At 37.5% G+C, this 21001-nt stretch overlaps 1 protein-coding gene across 7 annotated transcripts in view; it reads left to right on the top strand.

Moving 5' to 3' along the window:
* Fer (FER tyrosine kinase) overlaps positions 1 to 21001 on the top strand; it is a 287416-nt gene that overhangs the window by 116766 nt on the left and 149649 nt on the right. For 3 of the 7 annotated variants that reach the window (XM_034521355.2, XM_034521354.2, XM_076914667.1), the window contains 3 exons: positions 630 to 722; positions 8735 to 8941; positions 15513 to 15635. In XM_034521355.2, coding sequence (XP_034377246.1) covers positions 630 to 722; positions 8735 to 8941; positions 15513 to 15635 — 423 coding nt within the window. Of the gene's footprint in view, positions 1 to 629; positions 723 to 8734; positions 8942 to 15512; positions 15636 to 21001 lie in introns of those variants that run through there. The other 4 variants (XM_076914665.1, XM_076914668.1, XR_013104566.1 and 1 more) reach the window with 3 other exon arrangements.

Below are 21001 nucleotides of genomic sequence, written 5' to 3'. Positions count from 1 at the left end.
ATTAGACCTGAAAGTCTTAATGCTAGAATGTTTTTCTCTGTTGTGGTGTGTGATACTCAGAAATGTACATGGAAAGAGAAGTGCAGACTGACTGGCTTCTCAGCGAGTTCTGCTTCCCTTCTTTGATGTTTTACCTGCTCCGTCCTTCCCTGTGGTCACTGCCAAGTGAGTCCTGTGGAAATGTAACTTGGCTTACAATATTCATGTCTTTACAGCGTGATTGACATGGTACATGATTGACATGGTACATGATTGACGTGGCTCTTTTTCCTCCAGTGTTTTCTTGTGGAAAACTCACAAGTGTGTTTTAGTTTTGTTTACTTTAGAGTGTCTATACCTATGCTGTTTTCTTAGAGCTATGCCTCTTTCTTTATGTACCTATTATTTAATAATTAATTGCTTTTCTTTGACTTTCCTTCATCTGTATGACTTTCCTTATTTTTTCCCAAATAAAAAGTTATATTGAGGGACCAGAAGGGCAGAATGCTTTACATTTACATGTGTTGGTTAGGTTAGGAAGTTTATATTTGACATAGTTAGAAAACTGAGCTTTGAACAAATACCTAGATAGTAAAATGTAAACACTCAATGGTTTTCTGCTACTTACGGCTGCTTCTTATTACTTCCAGGAGAGAAAGGAGAGACTATCCAAATTTGAATCTATTCGTCATTCAATTGCTGGGATAATTAAGTCTCCAAAATCGGTACTCGGCTCTTCATCAGTAAGTGGAATTAACTAGGTGCTGTCTCGTAGTGACCATTGTTTTGCTTTTTCCGGTTATATGTTTATGTTCACAAACAGGAACTGTTTGTATGCACAGGACTCTGTTTACATAGGAATATAGTATACTTCCAGGAAAATAGGGAGGATAGAAATAGCTTTTTTGCAATAGACCTCCTTTATTGTCCATGGATATTCTGAGGCCACTACTTGATGGTGGAAACTGTAGGTAGTATTGAACGATTAATACACACACTTTCCATACATATTCCATTGTTATAAAGTTTACTAGGCACAGTAAGATATCAGCTACATCAAGTATTGATGAAGTAGAACAGTTTTCACAGCGTTCTATAATGAGGGCTGGGTGAAGGACTTTTCAAAATAATCTACCATTCTAAGGTCTGCTGAGGGTGTGAGATGATGCGAGCCCATGCTGTGTGTGGACACTGGAATTGCTGTGGCAAACATGGTAAAGGAGCCAGCGTTTTACAGGTACCTTGTGGGGCATGTTTCTAATGGGCTCTTTGTGACTTTAGAACCTTACTAGAAGCATAGTGTAAACAGTGTTAGTCATGGAAATGATGCTTTTATAACAGTTATCACTGTATCTGTGTTCTTAAAATGTGTAAGCTTGTATTTCCATTGTAAAGGACATTTGATAATGAAAGTAATTTCTTGACTAGATTAATATTAAAATTTCAGTTTGGCTTCTCATGGTGTGGAGCATAGTAGAATATGAATTATCTATTTTAACATCTATATGTTCAAGCATGAAATACGCCAGGCGACCACTTGGAGCTGTTCTCTCCTGCTGAGTGCTGCCTGCTCCCTTCTAAGCACATGCTGACCAAGGGCTTGAGTTTTAATGTGAATGTGATTGTGGCACATAATAAACTTGGGAACCTACAAATGAATAGCTATTTAGAGACGATTTTATCATAACTTAAAATTTTTTGATTATGTTAGATATCTTTTCGTATACAGACAAGCCCTATATACTAGCCACATTAGTACATGGTTTGTTTTCTTGTGATAAACTTCACGTGACGCAAAATTCATGTTCTCCCATGTTCATCAGAGGCGTCAGTTTGTTTGCTATGTTGTGGATCTGTGGGGATGTGGAAGAAGAAGTGGGACAGAGACGTGATGTACTACAGGCTCCTGTGACTCCTTGAGGAGTCCTGATGTTGTACACAGTGTATGATCTGCACAGCTCCCGGCCTCCTGGTGAGATAACACAAATGACCTGAGGTCAGGCTGCTGGTTCCTCCACAGAAATCTCCATGGGGCATTGGATGCTCCCCTACAGGCATGAACAGGCGAGCCAGATTCTGCTAAAATCCTGTTGTGCCTTGACTTGCCCTTGAATATATAAACATACCCCAGTTGGCTACAAAGCTATCTATAAGCCTGTGTAACAAACAGTAAAGCTAGACCTGCACTTTGATGGCGGTCTCCGGAGTCTGAACTGCAGGCATCATCATGGACTCTGCCTCCATTTACCCCCTATTTCCCGTCCTCTGTTCGCACAATAATTACCACTGGATGCTCTGATGGTTTAGTCCTCCAGAAGGGTACTCCACACCCCTTAGAAGATAGCCTCAGTCCCTACATCCCCCGTTTCTTGATATTTCATCCTGTGATTATGCCTCTTGCCAGGCCTTTCACATGCACAGGATCATCTAGCAACAGGTTTTTATATTTCACTTTCTTCTCTTACTAGAATACTTTCAAGGTTTATTCATGTTTTGTCATGTGGCAATATTTAATTCTTTTCCAGGCTGAATGCTATTTTATTACATAGATTTTTCGCATCATGTGTCTATTCATCATCTCATAAACTTTAGTATCTTCATGCAATATCACATCATCATAAATTTTTATGATAAAACTTTCAACTTTTGAAATTGTACAAAGAATGCTACTGTGGATGCTTTTCATTCTTTTGTAATATAGACTTTTTGTTTGTTTGTTTGCTATATACCTAGTTGTAGAATTACTGGGTCATATAGTAATTCTGCATTTAAGTTTTTCAGGGGGCTGTTTTCTATACTGAGAGAAATATTTAAATTTCTAACATCAGTATATATCTGAGCGTTAATAACAGTATTTGTCTGAGTGCTCTAACAACAGTGTATGTCTGAGTCCTCTAACAACAGTATACGTCTGAGTGCTCTAACAACAGTATACGTCTGAGTGCTCTAACAACAGTATACGTCTGAGTGCTCTAACAACAGTATACGTCTGAGTGCTGTAACAACAGTATACGTCTGAGTGCTCTAACAACAGTGTATGTCTGAGTGCTCTAACAACAGTATACGTCTGAGTCCTCTAACAACAGTATACGTCTGAGTGCTCTAACAACAGTATACGTCTGAGTGCTCTAACAACAGTATACGTCTGAGTGCTCTAACAACAGTATACGTCTGAGTGCTCTAACAACAGTGTATGTCTGAGTGCTCTAACAACAGTATACGTCTGAGTCCTCTAACAACAGTATACGTCTGAGTGCTCTAACAACAGTATACGTCTGAGTGCTGTAACAACAGTATACGTGAGTGCTCTAACAACAGTATACGTCTGAGTGCTCTAACAACAGTATACGTCTGAGTCCTCTAACAACAGTATATGTCTGAGTGCTCTAACAACAGTATACGTCTGAGTGCTGTAACAACAGTATACGTCTGAGTGCTGTAACAACAGTATACGTCTGAGTGCTCTAACAACAGTATACGTCTGAGTGCTGTAACAACAGTATACGTCTGAGTGCTCTAACAACAGTATACGTCTGAGTGCTCTAACAACAGTATACGTCTGAGTGCTCTAACAACAGTATAAATCTGAGTACTACTGTTTTCTCACATCGCTGTCGATGCTTGCTGCTCTCCCAGTTTTCTATTTGTTCTATCTATCTATCTATCTATCTATCTATCTATCTATCTATCTATCTATAGTATTCTAGTTTTTGTGTTTTGGTTTTTGAGACACAGTTTCTCTGCATGTAGCCTGGGCTTTCTTTTGTTTTATTGTATTATTTTATTTAAGCATGCAGTCACTGTGCATTGTCATTGTCATTTTTATTTGAAAGTTTTAATGCGTAATAATGTTAAGTGTCCTTCATGTGCTAATTGGCTGCCTACTGTGGAAGACTAACTTGGACAATGTGTTCAGTAGTCCAAGGAGAGAATATGGGGTTAGTGATGGTGTAAAGCAGGCACACATTCATGCACACTAGTAAGCAAGCTCCAACAACTTCATACATACATGTGCATGCATGCATACATATATCATATACACATACATACATGCACACACAAACATTCACATGTTGGGTGGATGCGACAAGGCTCCCACCATTTTACATACATACACACGCATGCATTTTTGTGGATGGAGAAAAGCTCCAATGGCAAGCTCCAGCCACTTTACATACACATACACACACATTTGGTGGATGAAGCAATGCTTCAACAAGCAGGCTCCAACAACTTTATTTTTTCTTATAGCTTTTTTTTTCTACCACCTAAGACAGAGTTCTCTATGCAAGAAAAAGGTTACCTCATATCCACAAGAGACATGTTCTCTAAAAACAATCACCACAAAACAGATTCTTCAAAAACAGATTAAAACCATTACACAAAAGGAAATTACAAACAGAATTATTGATTATGTATACATCTTTTGAAATTCATACCTAACTAAACACTTTTTATCTACCTTTCTCTCCACGAGTTCATTGTACCCCAAAGCCATAATTCTTTTGTCACTGACTAAGCAAGCCAGTGTATAGTACCAAATTTACCATATGCTTAGCTGACAATAATTTGTATTTGCGAAGAAAAAGGTCATGATCTATCTTATGTCTTATTTTTGAAGCCTGGTGCAGCTAAGCTGGCTAAGCATCTATCCTCAATTCTTGTACTCAGAATTATTTGCTCTTTACTGGTAACTCTGTCTTTTCATGGTGTACCCTGAAACCAATGGCCATACCCTGGATCACAAGATCTAGGAACTCAGGCCCAACCTGGAAAGAATGTTTTCTTTGATCATTAACTTGTCTCAAGCCAACTTTTCTCTTTAGTACAATTACACGCTTATAAGGTATGCAAGATCACTATGCTCCCTTTCTAACCTCTGCAGCCCTCACTGTTCTACGAGGAGGGGCACATTCCACTCTTAATTCTAACTTTATACATCTTTCTGGCAAACCAACTTAAGCCATCCCCTGAAACTTGCTACTAATGACCCTAACTTCCTAAAACTATGTAAACCAAATCAGTAATTCTGTAAAATTATTAATTCATCTAAACAATATTTTATTTTTCAAAAAAATTTTATTTTTGAAAGTTCATCTTCATATTGATCTGCATAAAAATGGCCATTTCCTTGGAGCTTGCCTGCCCATTGCAGCTACTTATGCATGGAGTCTGCCAACTTATGTAGTCTTTAGAGATAAATCTGTTTATAATGTTGGCACCCTTAAAATTTTTTTATGTGCTTTTTTTTGAGGGTCTGCTGATTGGACCTAGGTTTCCATGCATGGTAGCTAAGTACTCTATCAGTGAATTGCACCTCAGCCATAAGCTTTGTTTTCCTAGCTGTTGAGTTGTGTGAGATTTTAAGTGTTTGGGGGGAAACAAGTCCCTTATCATAGACGTACTGTACAAATGTTTTCTCTTAGCCTGTAAGTTTGCTATTCTTCCACAGCTTCTAATTCCAATGGTGAGCACCATTAGTCTTGTGATTTTGATGTTAGTGTAAAGAGCTGTGCCCATCTCAAGCTGATGCACATCCTGTGTGCTCTTCACACTCACAGTTGAGTTATGTATGTGCCTTGACGTGGGTACAGGTCTAAGTTCAGTCTTGTCCATCTAGAAGCATAGAAATCAGTGGTAAGGAAACACTCTTTATTTAAAATTGGATTTTTAATGTTTAATTTTAGATAAAGTAAAGCAAATATATATAGAAAATGGGATGAAATGAATTGTAATTGCATTTTTAATTGCCATACCAATTGGTCTGCCCATTTTTAATGGTAAAATTGTGGACCCTTTAAAGAGGGTCTGGTGGGACATTTAGATCTTGATGGAAGGAAGGACATGAGATAATTAGCTGATAGACAAACTAGGCTTTAACTTTAACTGTGTTTGATACATCAGATGTGCTGGGCTTATGGTCATGTTTTAACATTGTATCAGCTCCAAGCACATGCATGCTCTTTCAGCATATGAAGAGAGCCAGGTAACACATCATTAGTATCCCAGAGCCTGGGACCAGCTCCACATCCAGTATCTTTCCATCTTCACAAGGCTGTCATTTTGCACTGGGAACTGTTTCCCAGACCCTGCTTCTGAAGCCAGGGGCAGAGGTGTTGGGCAGCATTAGCTGCACCTCTTGAAAGCGTGCTGGCAATCATAATAGTTCATTTGAGTTGGAAAGCTTTCAAACCATATTAAAGTTACCGAGATCTGCTCCAGCCATGTCAACAGTATTGCCCTTTCTCCAAGGCTCATTTTATATGGAATTGTTGCAATGCCGGGCTAAGCAACCTCCTGGTTCTATGTTACAGCCGCCTGTGAAGTGATATTACTGGTTGTGGACTATATAATGTTCCTCTAATTATAGCACTTTAATTATAGCACTCATACAAGTCTTGATCCAAATTGTTGTTTAATTCAAATGAAGATTAAAAGTTTTAGTCAACCCTATGTCTTTAAAAGTCATTTTTTCTGCACTGTATTGACAGGAATTATTTTAATTTTAGGAATCTTTGAATTAGAATTTGGTATATGTGTGTGTATATATGTATTTCTTTTTATGTAGAATTACAATGCAAATATGTTTTGCTTGCATTTTTTTCTGAAAAACTGTGTTTTCCAGAAACATTTACATGAAACGTTTACATTACAGCTGTGTTTAAAGGCTTATCAGTTCCAGTATTAGAGGCATAACATGAGCCTTCCACCATCACCGGGGTTAGGGGTAGGGATGTTATTAATTACAGTTTTAGAAGAGTGGGTGATTGGGGGTGGGAAAGTGGAGGGTGGAAGGTGAAGGGGTGTTGTTATTCTCATGCAGTTTTCTGTGTTCATCTTTGTATCCAAAAAAGTAACCTGCAATTTCCATAACAAGACAGATTAAAATTAAATATTATACATTTTAAATTCCATTTGTCTTCTATTATTAAGGTTTTAACCTACCTTTTCCAGTTTATTTTAAAGATTTATTTATTTATTTAATTTATGTATATGAGTACACTGTTAATCTCTTCAAACACATAAGAAGATGGCATCAGATCCCATTCCAGATAGATGGTTGTGAGCTGCCATGTGGTTGCTGGAAATTGAACTCAGGACTTCTGGAAGAGCAGTCAGTGCTCTTAACCAGTGAACCATCTCTCTAGCCCCCCTTTTCAGGTTTTAAAGTGGTTAAAAAAAAAGTAACAAGGAACAATGTTTTGTGTTATAGCCATATGCTAATCTCTTTTATACAGTCATGTTAAAGAACATTAAACTTATTGTCTAAATGGCAAATTTCGAATTACTTATACATAATTTTTCAAGAAAGTCATATTAAGGTTAATTTTGTGCAATTTTTATTGTATGAGACCAAGTCTGTTATCCATGTATTTCTTCAAATATTTAAAATAAGAAACAGATCGTGTTACACTCCTGTATTCTATATGAGGTATGGCTGTGTGCTGATGATTTAAGGGTATCCTCACAATCTTAGTTGAAATGTGTGATGTAAAGTTACCAGCGACCACAGTCAACTGGTGAAAACATGCTGTCATTGATATCGGGGCTTATTTTATCAATAAAATATATTTATTTTCTTAAACTCAAAAGACAAAGTACAAACCTGATACATATTTTCTGAAAATGATTCTTCCCAAACATAGTTTATCTTCAAATCTCTCTCTAGCGTCATGACCTCATGTCTGAAACCCCCTTCAGACTTCCTGAGCTCTTCATACTCTGACAGCCCTGAGTAAATGGCACTGTGATGGGTAGTCGGCCAGTGAGGCACAGGGTCAGAGTCTGGCATCCTTGCTGTCTGCTGCTCTCCTGTCAGGAAGACCCTTTGAGAAGGATGTTTTTTGAACTCTTCTTTGGGTACTTTGTTGTAGGAAAATCTTAAATAGCTTTCTACTATAGCAAAAATACCCTTTAACTACCATATTTAGATATATTATGATAAATGTAGGGAAGAAATACTCAACTTTTTTGATTACCTTCTTTAAAAATTACCAGCTCTTGGTTTCAGTTCACCAAGAGCTTTGAGCAGATTTCATATCCCCTTTAAAATGTAGCATCTGTTTTCTTACTTAATGGTGGTTGGCTTGTTATGTGTCACTGTTTTCATTATTGTTAGGACTAAAAGAAAAAAAACAGCATACTAATGAAAAATTGCCACATCGAGTTTATATTTACAAAATGTAGGTGTCATAAATGGAAGAATAACCACAAAAATGTGTGATATACTTGAGGCCTATTTGGGACATTTTCTTTTTATCACAAGTAATATAAACTTTGGCTAACGGTGTGTTGGACTTGGATTAGAATATTTTAAACCTCTTCAGTGATACAGATGATACAGGGCACAGTCTGTGCTTCCAGAGTTAATCAATTCAATGAAAAACATTTTACTGTGCTTGTTATACATTTCTCTGAAATACTCTTTCATCATTTTTCTGATTGGTCAATAGTATTAAATAAATTTATTTTATGATAAGAAGAATAAGATCGGCACTGTTAGCCTGAAGTGCTAATGTCCCTGCCCATGATAGAAAGAAAGTATCAAAGGATATTTACTTGCACTAAAGTTCAGTCCTGATAGTCCAGGGGATATATTTTTTTTTAATAATCATGAAAATGTCAGATTTATCATTTAATTTTTAATTGGCCAGTGAAGGCAGAACATATATATGAAGTACTTGCAAAGAATTTTCCTCGGAAAAAATGTTTTTTTTCTCCCTAACTTTTTTTTTTTTTTTTCATATTTGTTTAGCAGCTCTCTGATGTGATCTCTGTGGGTGAGAAGCCCCTGGCGGAGCATGACTGGTACCATGGCGCTATCCCCCGGATAGAGGCACAAGAACTCCTGAAGCAGCAAGGAGACTTCCTGGTGCGAGAGAGCCATGGGAAACCTGGTGAATATGTCCTTTCTGTATATTCTGACGGACAAAGGAGGCACTTTATCATACAATTTGTTGATGTACGTGTCCAGTCTAGTTCATACATATACATTGATGTAGCCCATTGTGGTAGGCTTGAAATATACTGGTGGATGGCTTATGAGAATGGCTGTCCACACTATAAGTTTAAGATTAACTCTCTGGTAACTCCATAAGTATAATGCTCTAAAACTGATCTTAATGAGAAAATATCATATTTAAAAGACAATAAAATTAAATTTAAATGGAAATATCTAAAATGTTGAATTTGAATACTAAAGTATTTTAAGTTAAAAACAAAAGTAATGTAAATACCACATATTTTTCTTCCCATAGTAAAACTTAAGATTATGAGATGTGTACCTCTTTAACTAGTTTCAAACTGTGATCTATTTTGTTGAATAATATTAAAGAAAGTCTTCGAGAGTGCTGAATTTATTTTATGATTTGCTATTACTGTTTTTTTCTATTTTTCTATAATATCTATTGACTTTATTAAGCAGTAAACAGAAAATGATAAATATAAACAGTATATTCACATTATTTATTCTAAAGCTAATACTTTTGGAAGTTTTAAATTGTCACACTACTGCTTTTAATGACTTATGATCATTATGTGTGTTTGTGATGTATGAGGAGGAGGTGGTGCTGCTTTGCACATGCGTGGAGGTCACATGACAGCTCGCTGGAGTCATTTCTGTTCTTCAAACTCTTGGGTTCTGGGGAGTCGAACTCAGGTTGCAGGCTTTTGCAGCAAGTGCATTCACTCACTGAGCCCTCTCATAGGCCCCAAGCATTGCCAAGCTGCTCCCTGGTAGACTGTCATCATTAAGCACTAAATAGATGAATAGTAATTTTGACATTTTTGCCTTTTCTAACTGAGAAATTTATAGTGGCAGTGTTTTGGCGAATGGAAGAATTTTGCCTACATTTGTTATTTCTCAATGGCTCTCATCTGAAAAATGCCTGTCCACAGTTTTAGTTTATATCAAGGCCCAAGTGTAATACTAGTTACCTTACTTAAAGATTAAGCCTCAACCATATGCAAAACCTATAGGATTTTAATGACTTAGAAACTTGTATACATATCAGTGTGAACTTAGGGTTGACTGCTTGAGCCATGAAACTTAGAGTAACAGGCAATGATAAATTAAAGATAAAATAATACATATTTTAAAAGAAAACTTTGGTGAAAATTTTCACCATAATGGCATTGTTTATTCTCTTGTTCATTCACTCACTCATTCACTCATTCATTCATTCATTCATTCATTCAGAATATACTAAGTATTATGTTAGACCTAATCACATGAGCCATCAATAACACAAAAGTGGTATTTTGTTCCATCCAGCAGGGCATTGAACAGGGTCCGGGGAGATCACCTGAAAGAGAGAATGGGGGAAACAGGCGAATGCAAGAACAAGCAGCTTGTCTGTAGTCTGATCAAACCGCTGATTTTACTTTTTCACACAGGGGTTATAAACACATAAAGGCAGGATGTGGGGAAGGGGATGGTTCAGGGAGAATACAGATGTCTTCCAGAACAGGGTATCCCTGGGTGAAGGTTCAGGGGACAGGTCACTATGACTCTGCCTATGATTCACTTGTCTTTTATCTAAGTTGTTACTATCCACCAAGGCTACCTATCTACAAGGTCTGTGACTATCCAGGCTGGTAAATTTCCACCAAAGCTGCCTCTTTACAATATTTTATAGCCATCTGTTTCAGTGTTTTTCCACAGAGACCAAGACTTTGTGTTAGCAGGCTGACTTAGGCCTATTGCTGATTTTAGGCCTTCACTGTATAAGCAAGGCTGCCCCTGACAGTATTTAATATGTGAAATTTAGTAGTTAGTTGACTATATAAAAAAGATACTAATAAATCATAAAGGAAAGATAGAATGTAATGTAACAATAACAAAATCCAACACTCAACATTCATCAGTGATTAGATAATCTAGCCAGAAAAATTAAAAAGGAACATTGGAGCTAACTCAACCTGGACACAGTAGAGCCGAGACGTCTCTAGAGCATTTTATCCATCAGCCATTGACTATGCTTTCCACTCAACTGCACTGTGAGCTTTTTCCAGCACAGATGATATGTCACAAGAAAGTGTCTTTTAATTAGAAAAACAAAGTCTTTTCTGATGTCTATGACGCTAGAAACCAACACAGGAAGAAACCTGGAAGCAGCGTTAGACACATGGAAATGAAACATTTCTCTGAAGAAACAGGTCACTAAAGGCATTAAATAAGAAATGTAAGATAAATGAAAATGGAAACTTACAGAAACTTAGAGAGACAATAAAAAACTGTTTGCCCGGTTTACAGTAAAGTAAAATAGCTGCACAGAAAGGAAAGCGTCAACAGGAAAAAAGAGGCAGCTTATCAGAATCAAGAGCATTTGCAAACCATAGAGCTAAAGGGATTGTTTCCCACAATAGATAAAAAAAAAAAAAAAAAATCAAATCCCTCAGTAGCAGAAAACCAAATAACCCAATTTAAAAAGAAGAAACATTTGAGTAGACCTTTTAAACCAATGTTCTATTTTTATAAAAACTTAATAAGAATATAATTACATGACTTTCCCCACTTCCCTTTCTTCCCTCCACCTCCTTCCATGTTCCCATTCCATTACTGATAGCTTCTTTCTCCTGTTGTTATTGTTACACATACACACACACACACACACACACACACACATACACACACACACACTTGTGTATGTATAAACATATAAATATAGCCTGCTAAGACTTTTTGTGTTTTATGTATATATAGTTTGGGAGCTGGCCACTTTGTACTGGACAGCCTTTTATAGGGCTCATTCCTGGGAGTAGGTGGTCTCCCTCTCAGCTATTACCCATTGCTTGTAGTGTCTTGTCCAGGGGTGTGACCCCATGAGTTCCCCCTTTTGCAGCAGCATGCCTTCAGTATTTTTTTTAAGTAGAAATGTAAGTAGTAACAGACATTTATGAAAGACGTTTGACACCTCTGATCATATCAGATCACTGAGATAGCATGTCTGTTTTTCAGAAGACAGACTGAAGAGCAAAGGCTGTGAGGAAATGGAGAAAGAAGCATACATTTTTGTTGGGAATGTCAATTAGTGTAGCCATTATAGAGATCAGTGTGTGGTGTCCCCAACAACCAGAAAGTAGAGCTGTGACATGATCCGTAAACTCTGTGTCTTGGATCATATGACTGAAATGAAGAGCATGTTTAAATGGTTTCCTCTACACTATTCAGAGTAGCCAGGATGTGAAATCTACCTAAATGTCCAGTAGATAGATGAAGGGAAGGTGCTGCTGCATGTGTGCCTTGGCATACTGTTTAGCCACAAAAAGGTTTGAAATCCTGCCATGGCTAACATTGTGGATATAGTGGGATAGTGTTGTTATGTGAAATAACAACATAGGTAGAAGACACTTGTTGTGGGGAAACCCAGAGTTGAGTACAGAAGCTGGGAAAAGCAGAGAGACTTAAAATTAAAAGTGGGAGAGGTTGATCCACAGGTGCCGGGATGCAGTGTTTGTATTAGAAATAGGAAGTTCTGGTTTTCATGATATAATAGGTAGAGTATAATTAATAGTAGTCCATTATACATGTCAAAGTAGAAGAATTTTACTGTACTCACCGTAAAGAAATGAGCAAAATTTCAAGTGATGGATATCCTACTAAAAGTTATTTGATACCTGACATAGTCGTGAATGAGAATATCACATTGTAGTTGATAAATGCACAAAGCTTTGACCAACCACATATTTTTTAAATTAAGAAATGGAAAGAGATTGGATATTGATCATGTATCAAGTTCACTTTGAGGTAATTAAATCTATGAATTACTTAGATTCATTACTGCAGTCTCTGAGGTCTTTAAAGCTACATTTTAAATTCATGCTGTGGGTCTCATTGTGTGCAGTAAAATGCCAGCATGTTTTTGCATAGCAATTCTAAACTTGTGGATTATCCATGTATAGTTAAAACTAGTTTTTCCATTGTACAGTAATCATTCAGTCATCATTAGGGCAAGGCAATAACTACTTTAAAGTTTAAGTGAAACTATTATGTCCTTTTCTCTAGCTCTAATATACTTTCAGACTTAGCCATTCCCAACCTTATTTCCCAGGAGGTGCTAACCAAGTAACTACCATTTTCAAGGCCAGCTTGGGGAACATGGCAAGATTCTGTTTCCAAAGAAATTAAATCAATCAAACCAACCAAACAAGAAACTCAAGTTAACCTTACTTTTTACTATATTATCATAGAATTGCATCATTCTGTATGGGATTGGGTCAGAGGAGGTAGGAGAAAGTCATACAGTTCTGTTTGAAGCCAAATCTAGTACAGCATGTGGAATCTTGAGAGTAAAGAAAGCAAAGCATTGGGATCGTTCTCTCTTTTATTTGCTTAAACTTCATCGACAATGTTTTTTTTTTTTTTTTTTTTTTTTTTTTTTTTGAGATAGGGTTTCTCTGTGTAGCCCTGGCTGTCCTGGAACTCACTCTGTAGACCAGGCTGGCCTTGAACTCAGAAATCCGCCTGCCTCTGCCTCCCAAGTGCTGGGATTAAAGGCGTGAGCCACCACTGCCGGCCATTGACAATGTCTTAATGCCTTTATATCCATCAATATATTTTCCTGTTTAAGAAAGGGAATTTACTAGTTTTATACCATGTTAGGATGCTGAGAACTTCACAGGTATCAGGATAGTTTTTGTAAAGTTAGTAATTTCAAATTTTGAAATGTTCTTAAATTTAAAAAGGGAAATTCTACTGATTTATAATGTAGTTGTGTAGGTCTGGGGACAGATAGATTAGTTTACATGAGTCTTAGAGCAGGGTTGATGTGAGATTTCATTGTGTGTGAACTTTATTATTTATCATTAAATATTGCACATTAACGTTTTATGCTCATGAGTGTGTGAACCATGTGTAGGCTGTCTGTCTTCTTACTTCATAACACTTAATACATTTCATGTCATTCACATGTTAATTCCACAGGCCATACACGGCACAGATTGTACTAGACCATAAGGTTATCACACTGAGTAAAAATAAAGCAATGTGTTGCCTACTGTGCCTGTATTTTAAATGGAGACAGATGATAAAAATCATAAGTAAAATACGGACTGGAGAGATAACTTCCAGAGGACCTGAGTTTGATTCCCCCAGAATTTATGCTAAATGTCTCACAATCACCTGTAACTTCAGCCTGAGGGAATCTACCTCTTCTTTTTTTTTTGCTTCTGTGGAACACACACACACACACACACACACACACACACACTTACTTTAAAAAAAAGTATAATATATGTGCTAATAGGGTCAAACGTAATTATACATTGTAAAGAGAAACTCAATAGCTCAGAGGAGGTAAGAAATGAAATTGCGTTGTGAGATTGTGTATGTAGGTGGCTACAATTAACCTCACTGAAAAGACACTGCTGAGAGCTGGATAGGAAGTCAGTAAAGGAGATATTACCCACAGGGCTTTCTGCTTTGTACATTTGTTCATGTAGCAAGCCAGCGCACCTGTAGTTCTGAGGCCTCTAATAGTGACTCCTGCTCCCCCTTCGTAGTTTTATAAAGTTGGGAAGTTCTGTCTCATCAGGTTTCTTAAAATGGTGCGCATGCCCATTGCATCTCTGAGGCTTCTGTGATGTGTTAGTTAAATCCAAGGAGGAACCACCTTGGTTCAAGTCCTGCCTTGAAAAGTGTGTTAATGGGTTAGTTCTATATTTCCTGCCGTTGGTTCTTACACACAATAACCCACTGCTGTCTATTTAAATATGAAAACTAGCAAAGACAACAGAGTGTGAAAAAAAACGCTGCTTCTTACTGATTGGAAATGTGAAGCATGCTTAGATCTGAGCCTGGAGAGCCTGCTCAGCTCTTAGGAATACATGCTGCTTATACAGAGGATGAAGTTCTGTTAGGCTCCCAACTGCCTGTCAATCTAGCCAGCACGGTCCTCCATGTGCACTCACGCACACGACACGGCACGACACACTGAGATAACAAAATGCATGTGAAAGTTCACCACCGCTCTTCCTTACTTCTCTGTCTTCATCTCTCGTGTGAATGATGTTCACATCATTTTTCCTTTCTATATATCAGTGGGACATTGAGATCCTACTGTAGAAAAACACATTGTATTAGCAAAGAAGAAATGATTATTATTTTATTAGGCTTCCTCAAACTTTGATGGTATTTTTAGTACTGAAAGTTTATTGAATGGAGCATACATGGAAATACATGTAGACGTCTTCCTTCTGCTTAAACTTGAATGGACACCAGTCTTGTTTGCTTTGGTCATCATTTTCGTAAAATGCAATTGAGTTCCATTAGCTTTTTCTCTTACTGTAATAATGCTGTGAATTATGTTTAGTCTGAAATTTTTCTTTGTCAGAATATTTGGCAGTAGATTGAAGAGTTTCATGTTTCTATCTTAATATGTTACTATCTGTAAGTATGGAGTTGAGTATTGTTAGAGATATTTATGCTGCTGTGCAGTCAGCTCTCCTTAAACAGAACTGAATTTCTGGATTAAGATTATTTTTTTCTGAAACAGTGTCTTCCTGATAATTGTATGTTGTTGTTCTCTCCCCAGAATCTATATCGATTCGAGGGCACTGGGTTTTCAAACATCCCTCAACTTATAGATCACCACTTCATTACCAAACAAGTCATCACCAAGAAGTCTGGGGTGGTTCTGCTGAATCCTATTCCAAAGGTAGGGCTGAAATCTTGCTTTTTTTTTTTTTTTTTTTTTTTTTTTTTTAAAGAATACTTTGTTAGCATTTGTCACAGAAGAAAGCTTTTAGAAAGAAAGCTTTCTGCCAAAGTCAGAGACAAATTATGTCTGTGAACACCAATAACTCTAGGCAATCTAGCTCAGATATAGACTTCCTTTAATTTTCTGAAGACACATTGCTTCTGCTCAGCATTTGCTAGGATACAAATGACCTAATTTGTTTTTGTTTTTTTTGTTTGTTTGTTTTTTGTTCTTTTGTTTTCTGTCCCAATTTATCTTGAAAGATGTGAGAATCATACTTTGAAAGTTCTGGCAAAAGATTTGAAGATGTAGACATCAATGAAGAAGTCTAGCATTTCGGAGTATGTCAGAATTTTAGTTTTAAGCTTTAGGTTTACAATGTGATGAAAGTTTTAGACTGGTCTCTTCTCAGAACATTGTAGCTTTCCTCTGAGGAGCCAGGCAGCTGGGTCAGAGCTTGCTTTAGATCATTTTTACCTGTGAGGTCCATCACAAACAATTGTCTTATGTACTAAGAAACTTGTGAGGTTAGGAATGGCCATGAGGAGTGTATGTGTTTCAGACAGCACCTTGGGGACCTAGACTACAGTGCAACAGTGAACCCGCTGGGCTTTTCACCACTTTGAAGGTTGAGGGAATTGGGTTGGGAATGGCAGGGGTCCTTTCCTTTGAGGTCTGTGCAGCATGAAGAATGGTGTAAAAACGGGAAAGACATTAAAATCAGTAGGTGACATTTATCTAGTTGATTTTTATAGACCAATCCTGTTATCCTTCCTGCAATGTAGACACTCCCTAATTTTCACTTCATATTCATTTTAGAATGTATAACTTGACAATTTGTTGTTTTGTTGTTATTGTTTTATACCCTGATTGTCAGAATCCACAAACCCGAGCTTACCTTTAATGTTCCCGTCTGCACTTAGTTTCTTCAATTAAATGAGAAGAGTTTTGTATTCTTAATTATACACTTGAGTATGAACTTCCATTCTAGTGTATGCTGTCAACCTCAGGCCAGTAGCATACATTTTTACCCATGAGGTTAATACTGAATTATTGTTGCTTGGCTTTATAAGCTAATCAGATAGTTTGCACAATCTATAGGTTAGTCAGGTTCACATTAGAAATCAAATCCATGACAGAAATTAACTTAAGATCTGGGTCTGAGTAGGAATATATAATTTCAAATAAAATTACATCTCTCACTGCATACAAATTTCTGTGAAGTGAACTGAGGTAATGGATTAGATTCTCTAGACTGTTACACAGTCAATTATTATCTTTCTGTCAGATCTCTAATAGGATGGGGCGGATTACCCCATCATTTTATAGTGCTAGATATGCAAATAAGTGAATGTTGGCAGCTGTAGAAGGTTAAAGAGCTATAGATGATTGTGTTGTGGGTAAAAGCAAAGCCAGTCTGCATACTAACCTGACTTAAACCTGGCATTTGAAATATGCATGTGAGTATCTGTTTATTGTAAATGTTGTTCAAAGAATTCTATTAGTCCTTTGTAAAAATAACAGAAATACAAGGGTCATTGAGGGCAGCTTTCAGTTATGAGTGGGAACAAATTGTTATAGGCTTTTGTTGTGATGGTATCACCATATATCTTCCTTTGAAAAGTCATTTGTCCTCTTATTAATGAATCTAATTCTTGATTTAAATCGTGTAAGAAGTTAATATATTTGACCATTTAATATGCTATAAAATATCTAATTTCCATCTTTACAGATTTTATATTTCCTTTACATAAAGAATGTTGCTTTGCTTTAGATACAATTTCTGTTTTCCATTTATTTTTTCTCTTATTCATCAAAATATAATTTTATTACTGTAATGCATAAATGACTAAGGCATTTTCTTATGTTTATTCCTTGTATTTACTCACAAGTGCAGGGAAACTAGACAGCAAGAGTGGGGAAATTGCTTAATTTTTCCTGCTTAATAATGCTATTAGTGAATGGGTGCCTTACAGTCTGCTCCTCGCCTGCTGTCCAGTTTCTTCCTGTACTGCCTCCCAGAGCCTGTGCAGAGGCTTAGGAGAGGGGAGTATTGTTGTAAGTGGTACTAACTGAACACCTGTAATTGTTCTCTTAAAGCAGCAAACCTAATGGGTTCCGTGGCCCGTTCTTCCTTAAGTTGGTTGCTTCTCGAGAGTTCCTTGAGTGAGAGCCGTTCTCTGTCATGTGTAAATAGAATATTCTCCCTCATTCCTTTTCTTACTTCTTGATGGTTAATTTCTAATGGTTATGTATATTCACCTTTATATGACATTATGTATTTTAAATGTTGTTGGGGGCCGACTTTTAGCAGAAAGCGGCTATCAGCTTTGCAGCCATCTTGAGCCATATACCCTGACATGAGACTTGGATTACAATAGCCTACAACAGCTGAGCACACTCTGATAATCTTGGTTTAGATACCTTGGGTGCGTGAGATTAAAGGTGTGTGAGATTAAAGGTGTGTGACTTAAGAGTGACCTAGAGATCAGATTTAAAGACAAGACCTAAGGGCATGATTATAGGTGTGACCAAAAGGCATGGCTTAGAAGTGAGACATATAAAAGGCACAGACAGAACAGATCAGAGAATCAGACAGAGGAGACAGAGAAGCAGACACTTCAGAGAGTACAGTTTGGAACTAGGAATTAGGTTAGAGAGAACTACTTGGAGTTAGTTATTAGACATTAGGCACTTGGCACTTGGAAGAAGAAACTTGGAACTTGGAGGCACTAGGAACTAGGGACTAGGAACTTAGGACTTGGGACTTGGAGAGAGGAAGAGAGACTGAAGAATAAACGGAATTGAAACACATTCTGTCTGGTCTCCATTCTTCGAGTCTGGCCTCACTCTCTCTCTCTTGCTGAACCCCGACCCTCTGACCAGAGCGGCAGCTTGGACTGGGATACAGTGGCCGCCAAATGCAGGGCAGCCCAGGCCTCAACATTTTGCTTGGGCCGAGACATTTTTTGGCGCCCGAACAGGGACTCCAGCTTAGGCCTCAACATTTTTTGGCCACCCAAAGTGGGCCAGCTTAGGCCTCAACAAAATGTTACTATCCCTCAAGTACAGTGCAAGTTCTGTAACATCAAAGTTTATTTGACTTAGTATCTCTGTCTCCCTAGTACCTAGAAGAGTGTTGAACAAGAGTAAACAATCAGCAGATATTAAAAGATTGACGTTATTGATGAAGTCCTAAAACTTTTGGGCAATCCCCTCCCCCATCGTCATCATCTTTCTGCCCAGTGCTGGGAATTGAGTCCAGAGCCTCCTGGGTAGCTAGCAGGTACTCCAGCATTGAGGCATACCCTTAACCCTTGGCTGACCACTTCATATGCATTATCTTATGTACCCGCCTGTCTGCTGTGGAGTATGTTTTGTTATTATCTCTACAATATCATTGTTCCTTGTAACATCATACAGGATGATGGAAGAGGAGCTACTACTTTAAATAGTAAAAGACTTCTGGAGATTGCATAACAGATAGGGGCAGTGCTGGGACACAGTTCATGTTGTTAACCATGTGTCACAGTGCACAGACTTTAGTAGAAGCTACAAGAACTGTGCATTATAAGAAATGTGAACATGGATATGAGGAAAGGAAGTCTTCTACCTTGATAAAATGCTGAATTGGAAAGAGACATCTAAATATTCAAACCTATAAATTTGTATAAAAGGAAAATAATGATTCCAATATTAGACAACTGGAATTTGAGATACAATGTAGAATTTGAGATACAATGTAGAATTTGAGAAAATATAATTAAGAATTCACCTAATCTAAGATTTAAATGGCACTTCAGAACTTATTGGTTAAATTAAAAATATTAAAATATTAAAGCTAATATTTCTTCTGATATAGCTTTCAGGGAAGAAATTCTCTGAATTGAATGCAGAGCTCACTGTGTCATAAATAAATGCAGAGAGCTGTGACTTTAGCAAACACTTGCCTCCTGGCTGAATCAAGTGACTGTGGCCGTTCACCAGCCTTCAGTATGGATTGCCCAAATATTATAGTCTTATTTTTGAGAAGATGTAATAAATTTCTTTCTTTATGACTAAAAGTTCTAACTTGTCTGCAGAAGAGAGTCTGTGGCAGCCGCATGCTAGATCAAGTGCAAGGAAGGAGCCGCTCGTGTGCACAGAGGAAGGCTAAGTGTGCGGGCGCACTTTGTGTTGTCAGTTGCAGATGACTTGGGCCAGCTTTGCTGTCTGCATTGGTGATGTAGCCACCCTTCCCAATGTTGTCATCTGAGATTTTTCTTTTATAGTAGCTTATTACACAGGGTTTGGTTTATTTAGGTTTTCTTAGTTTAGCATTTTGTGAAACCAGAGAGACTTCCTTTTCCCTAAATCTGTGCCTGCAGTCCTTAATTTATAAAGACCCATTGGGTAGTTTTTAAGATAATTATACATCTGAATAAATAGAATAATGGAAAATACACACGGTTCAGTGTTCATTCACATTTACTTACTAATCACTCTGTGCTCAGCAGTGTTCTGAATTGTGATGAGAATGTTCTAAATATCAGAGAGCAAGGAGGTAACAGAGGGATTGTGTTAATGTGGTAAAGGCATGGGTTAGGACTGTGGGCCTGTGTATTATGTGAGCAAGGGGATAGCTACTGTTTTTCATTTCTAAAATATTTAAAACTGAGTTTTTAATGTTTTGAGACAGGGTCTCGTATAGCTCACAGTGGCCTTGAGCTCACTGCGTAGCTGAGGATGAATGTGACCTCCTGGTCCTGAGTCTCCTCCTCCCCAGTGCTAGGATTGAAGTCTTGCAGTACTGCAATTGGCTTAGCTCCAATATTGTGATCAAATAAGGTTTCTTGGTATAGTTTCATAGAGACGTCAAAATAAAGCGCTGTCTGTGTGGTTATATACAGGGCTAACAGTGAAATGGTCAACAATCTAGCATGAACACTAACACATCAAAGTAGCTAGTCCATCTGTAGGGATGTTTTCTAGTTGATTATCCTCAGAGTAGATGTATGTATGTATCTATGTGCACACACACACACACACACACACACACACACACACACACACATGCATGCACATGCGCTGTTTTTTAAAAAAATCTGTATATAAAATGTTTGCTAGTCAAGAACAACTCGTTCCACAAAATAATACATCTCATCAGCACACCAAAAAGCTGCTGGTAAATGAGAAACCAAGGGCGAACAGCCAAGGACAGTAACTGGCCTTCCAGGTGATTGAACAGTTCAACAATTAGAAATACCTTTTAAAAACCTTTTAACGGTAGTAGAGATAGTTCTCCAATGTCAGTAGACTAAGAAAATTTAAAAGTAGATCAATTG

Source organism: Arvicanthis niloticus, chromosome 17 (assembly GCF_011762505.2).
Source record: "Arvicanthis niloticus isolate mArvNil1 chromosome 17, mArvNil1.pat.X, whole genome shotgun sequence".
In the NCBI taxonomy this organism is placed as follows: Eukaryota; Metazoa; Chordata; class Mammalia; order Rodentia; family Muridae; genus Arvicanthis; species Arvicanthis niloticus.
The sequence above is the reverse complement of the archived record's forward strand: the minus strand, read 5'-3'. Positions and strand labels throughout refer to the sequence as shown.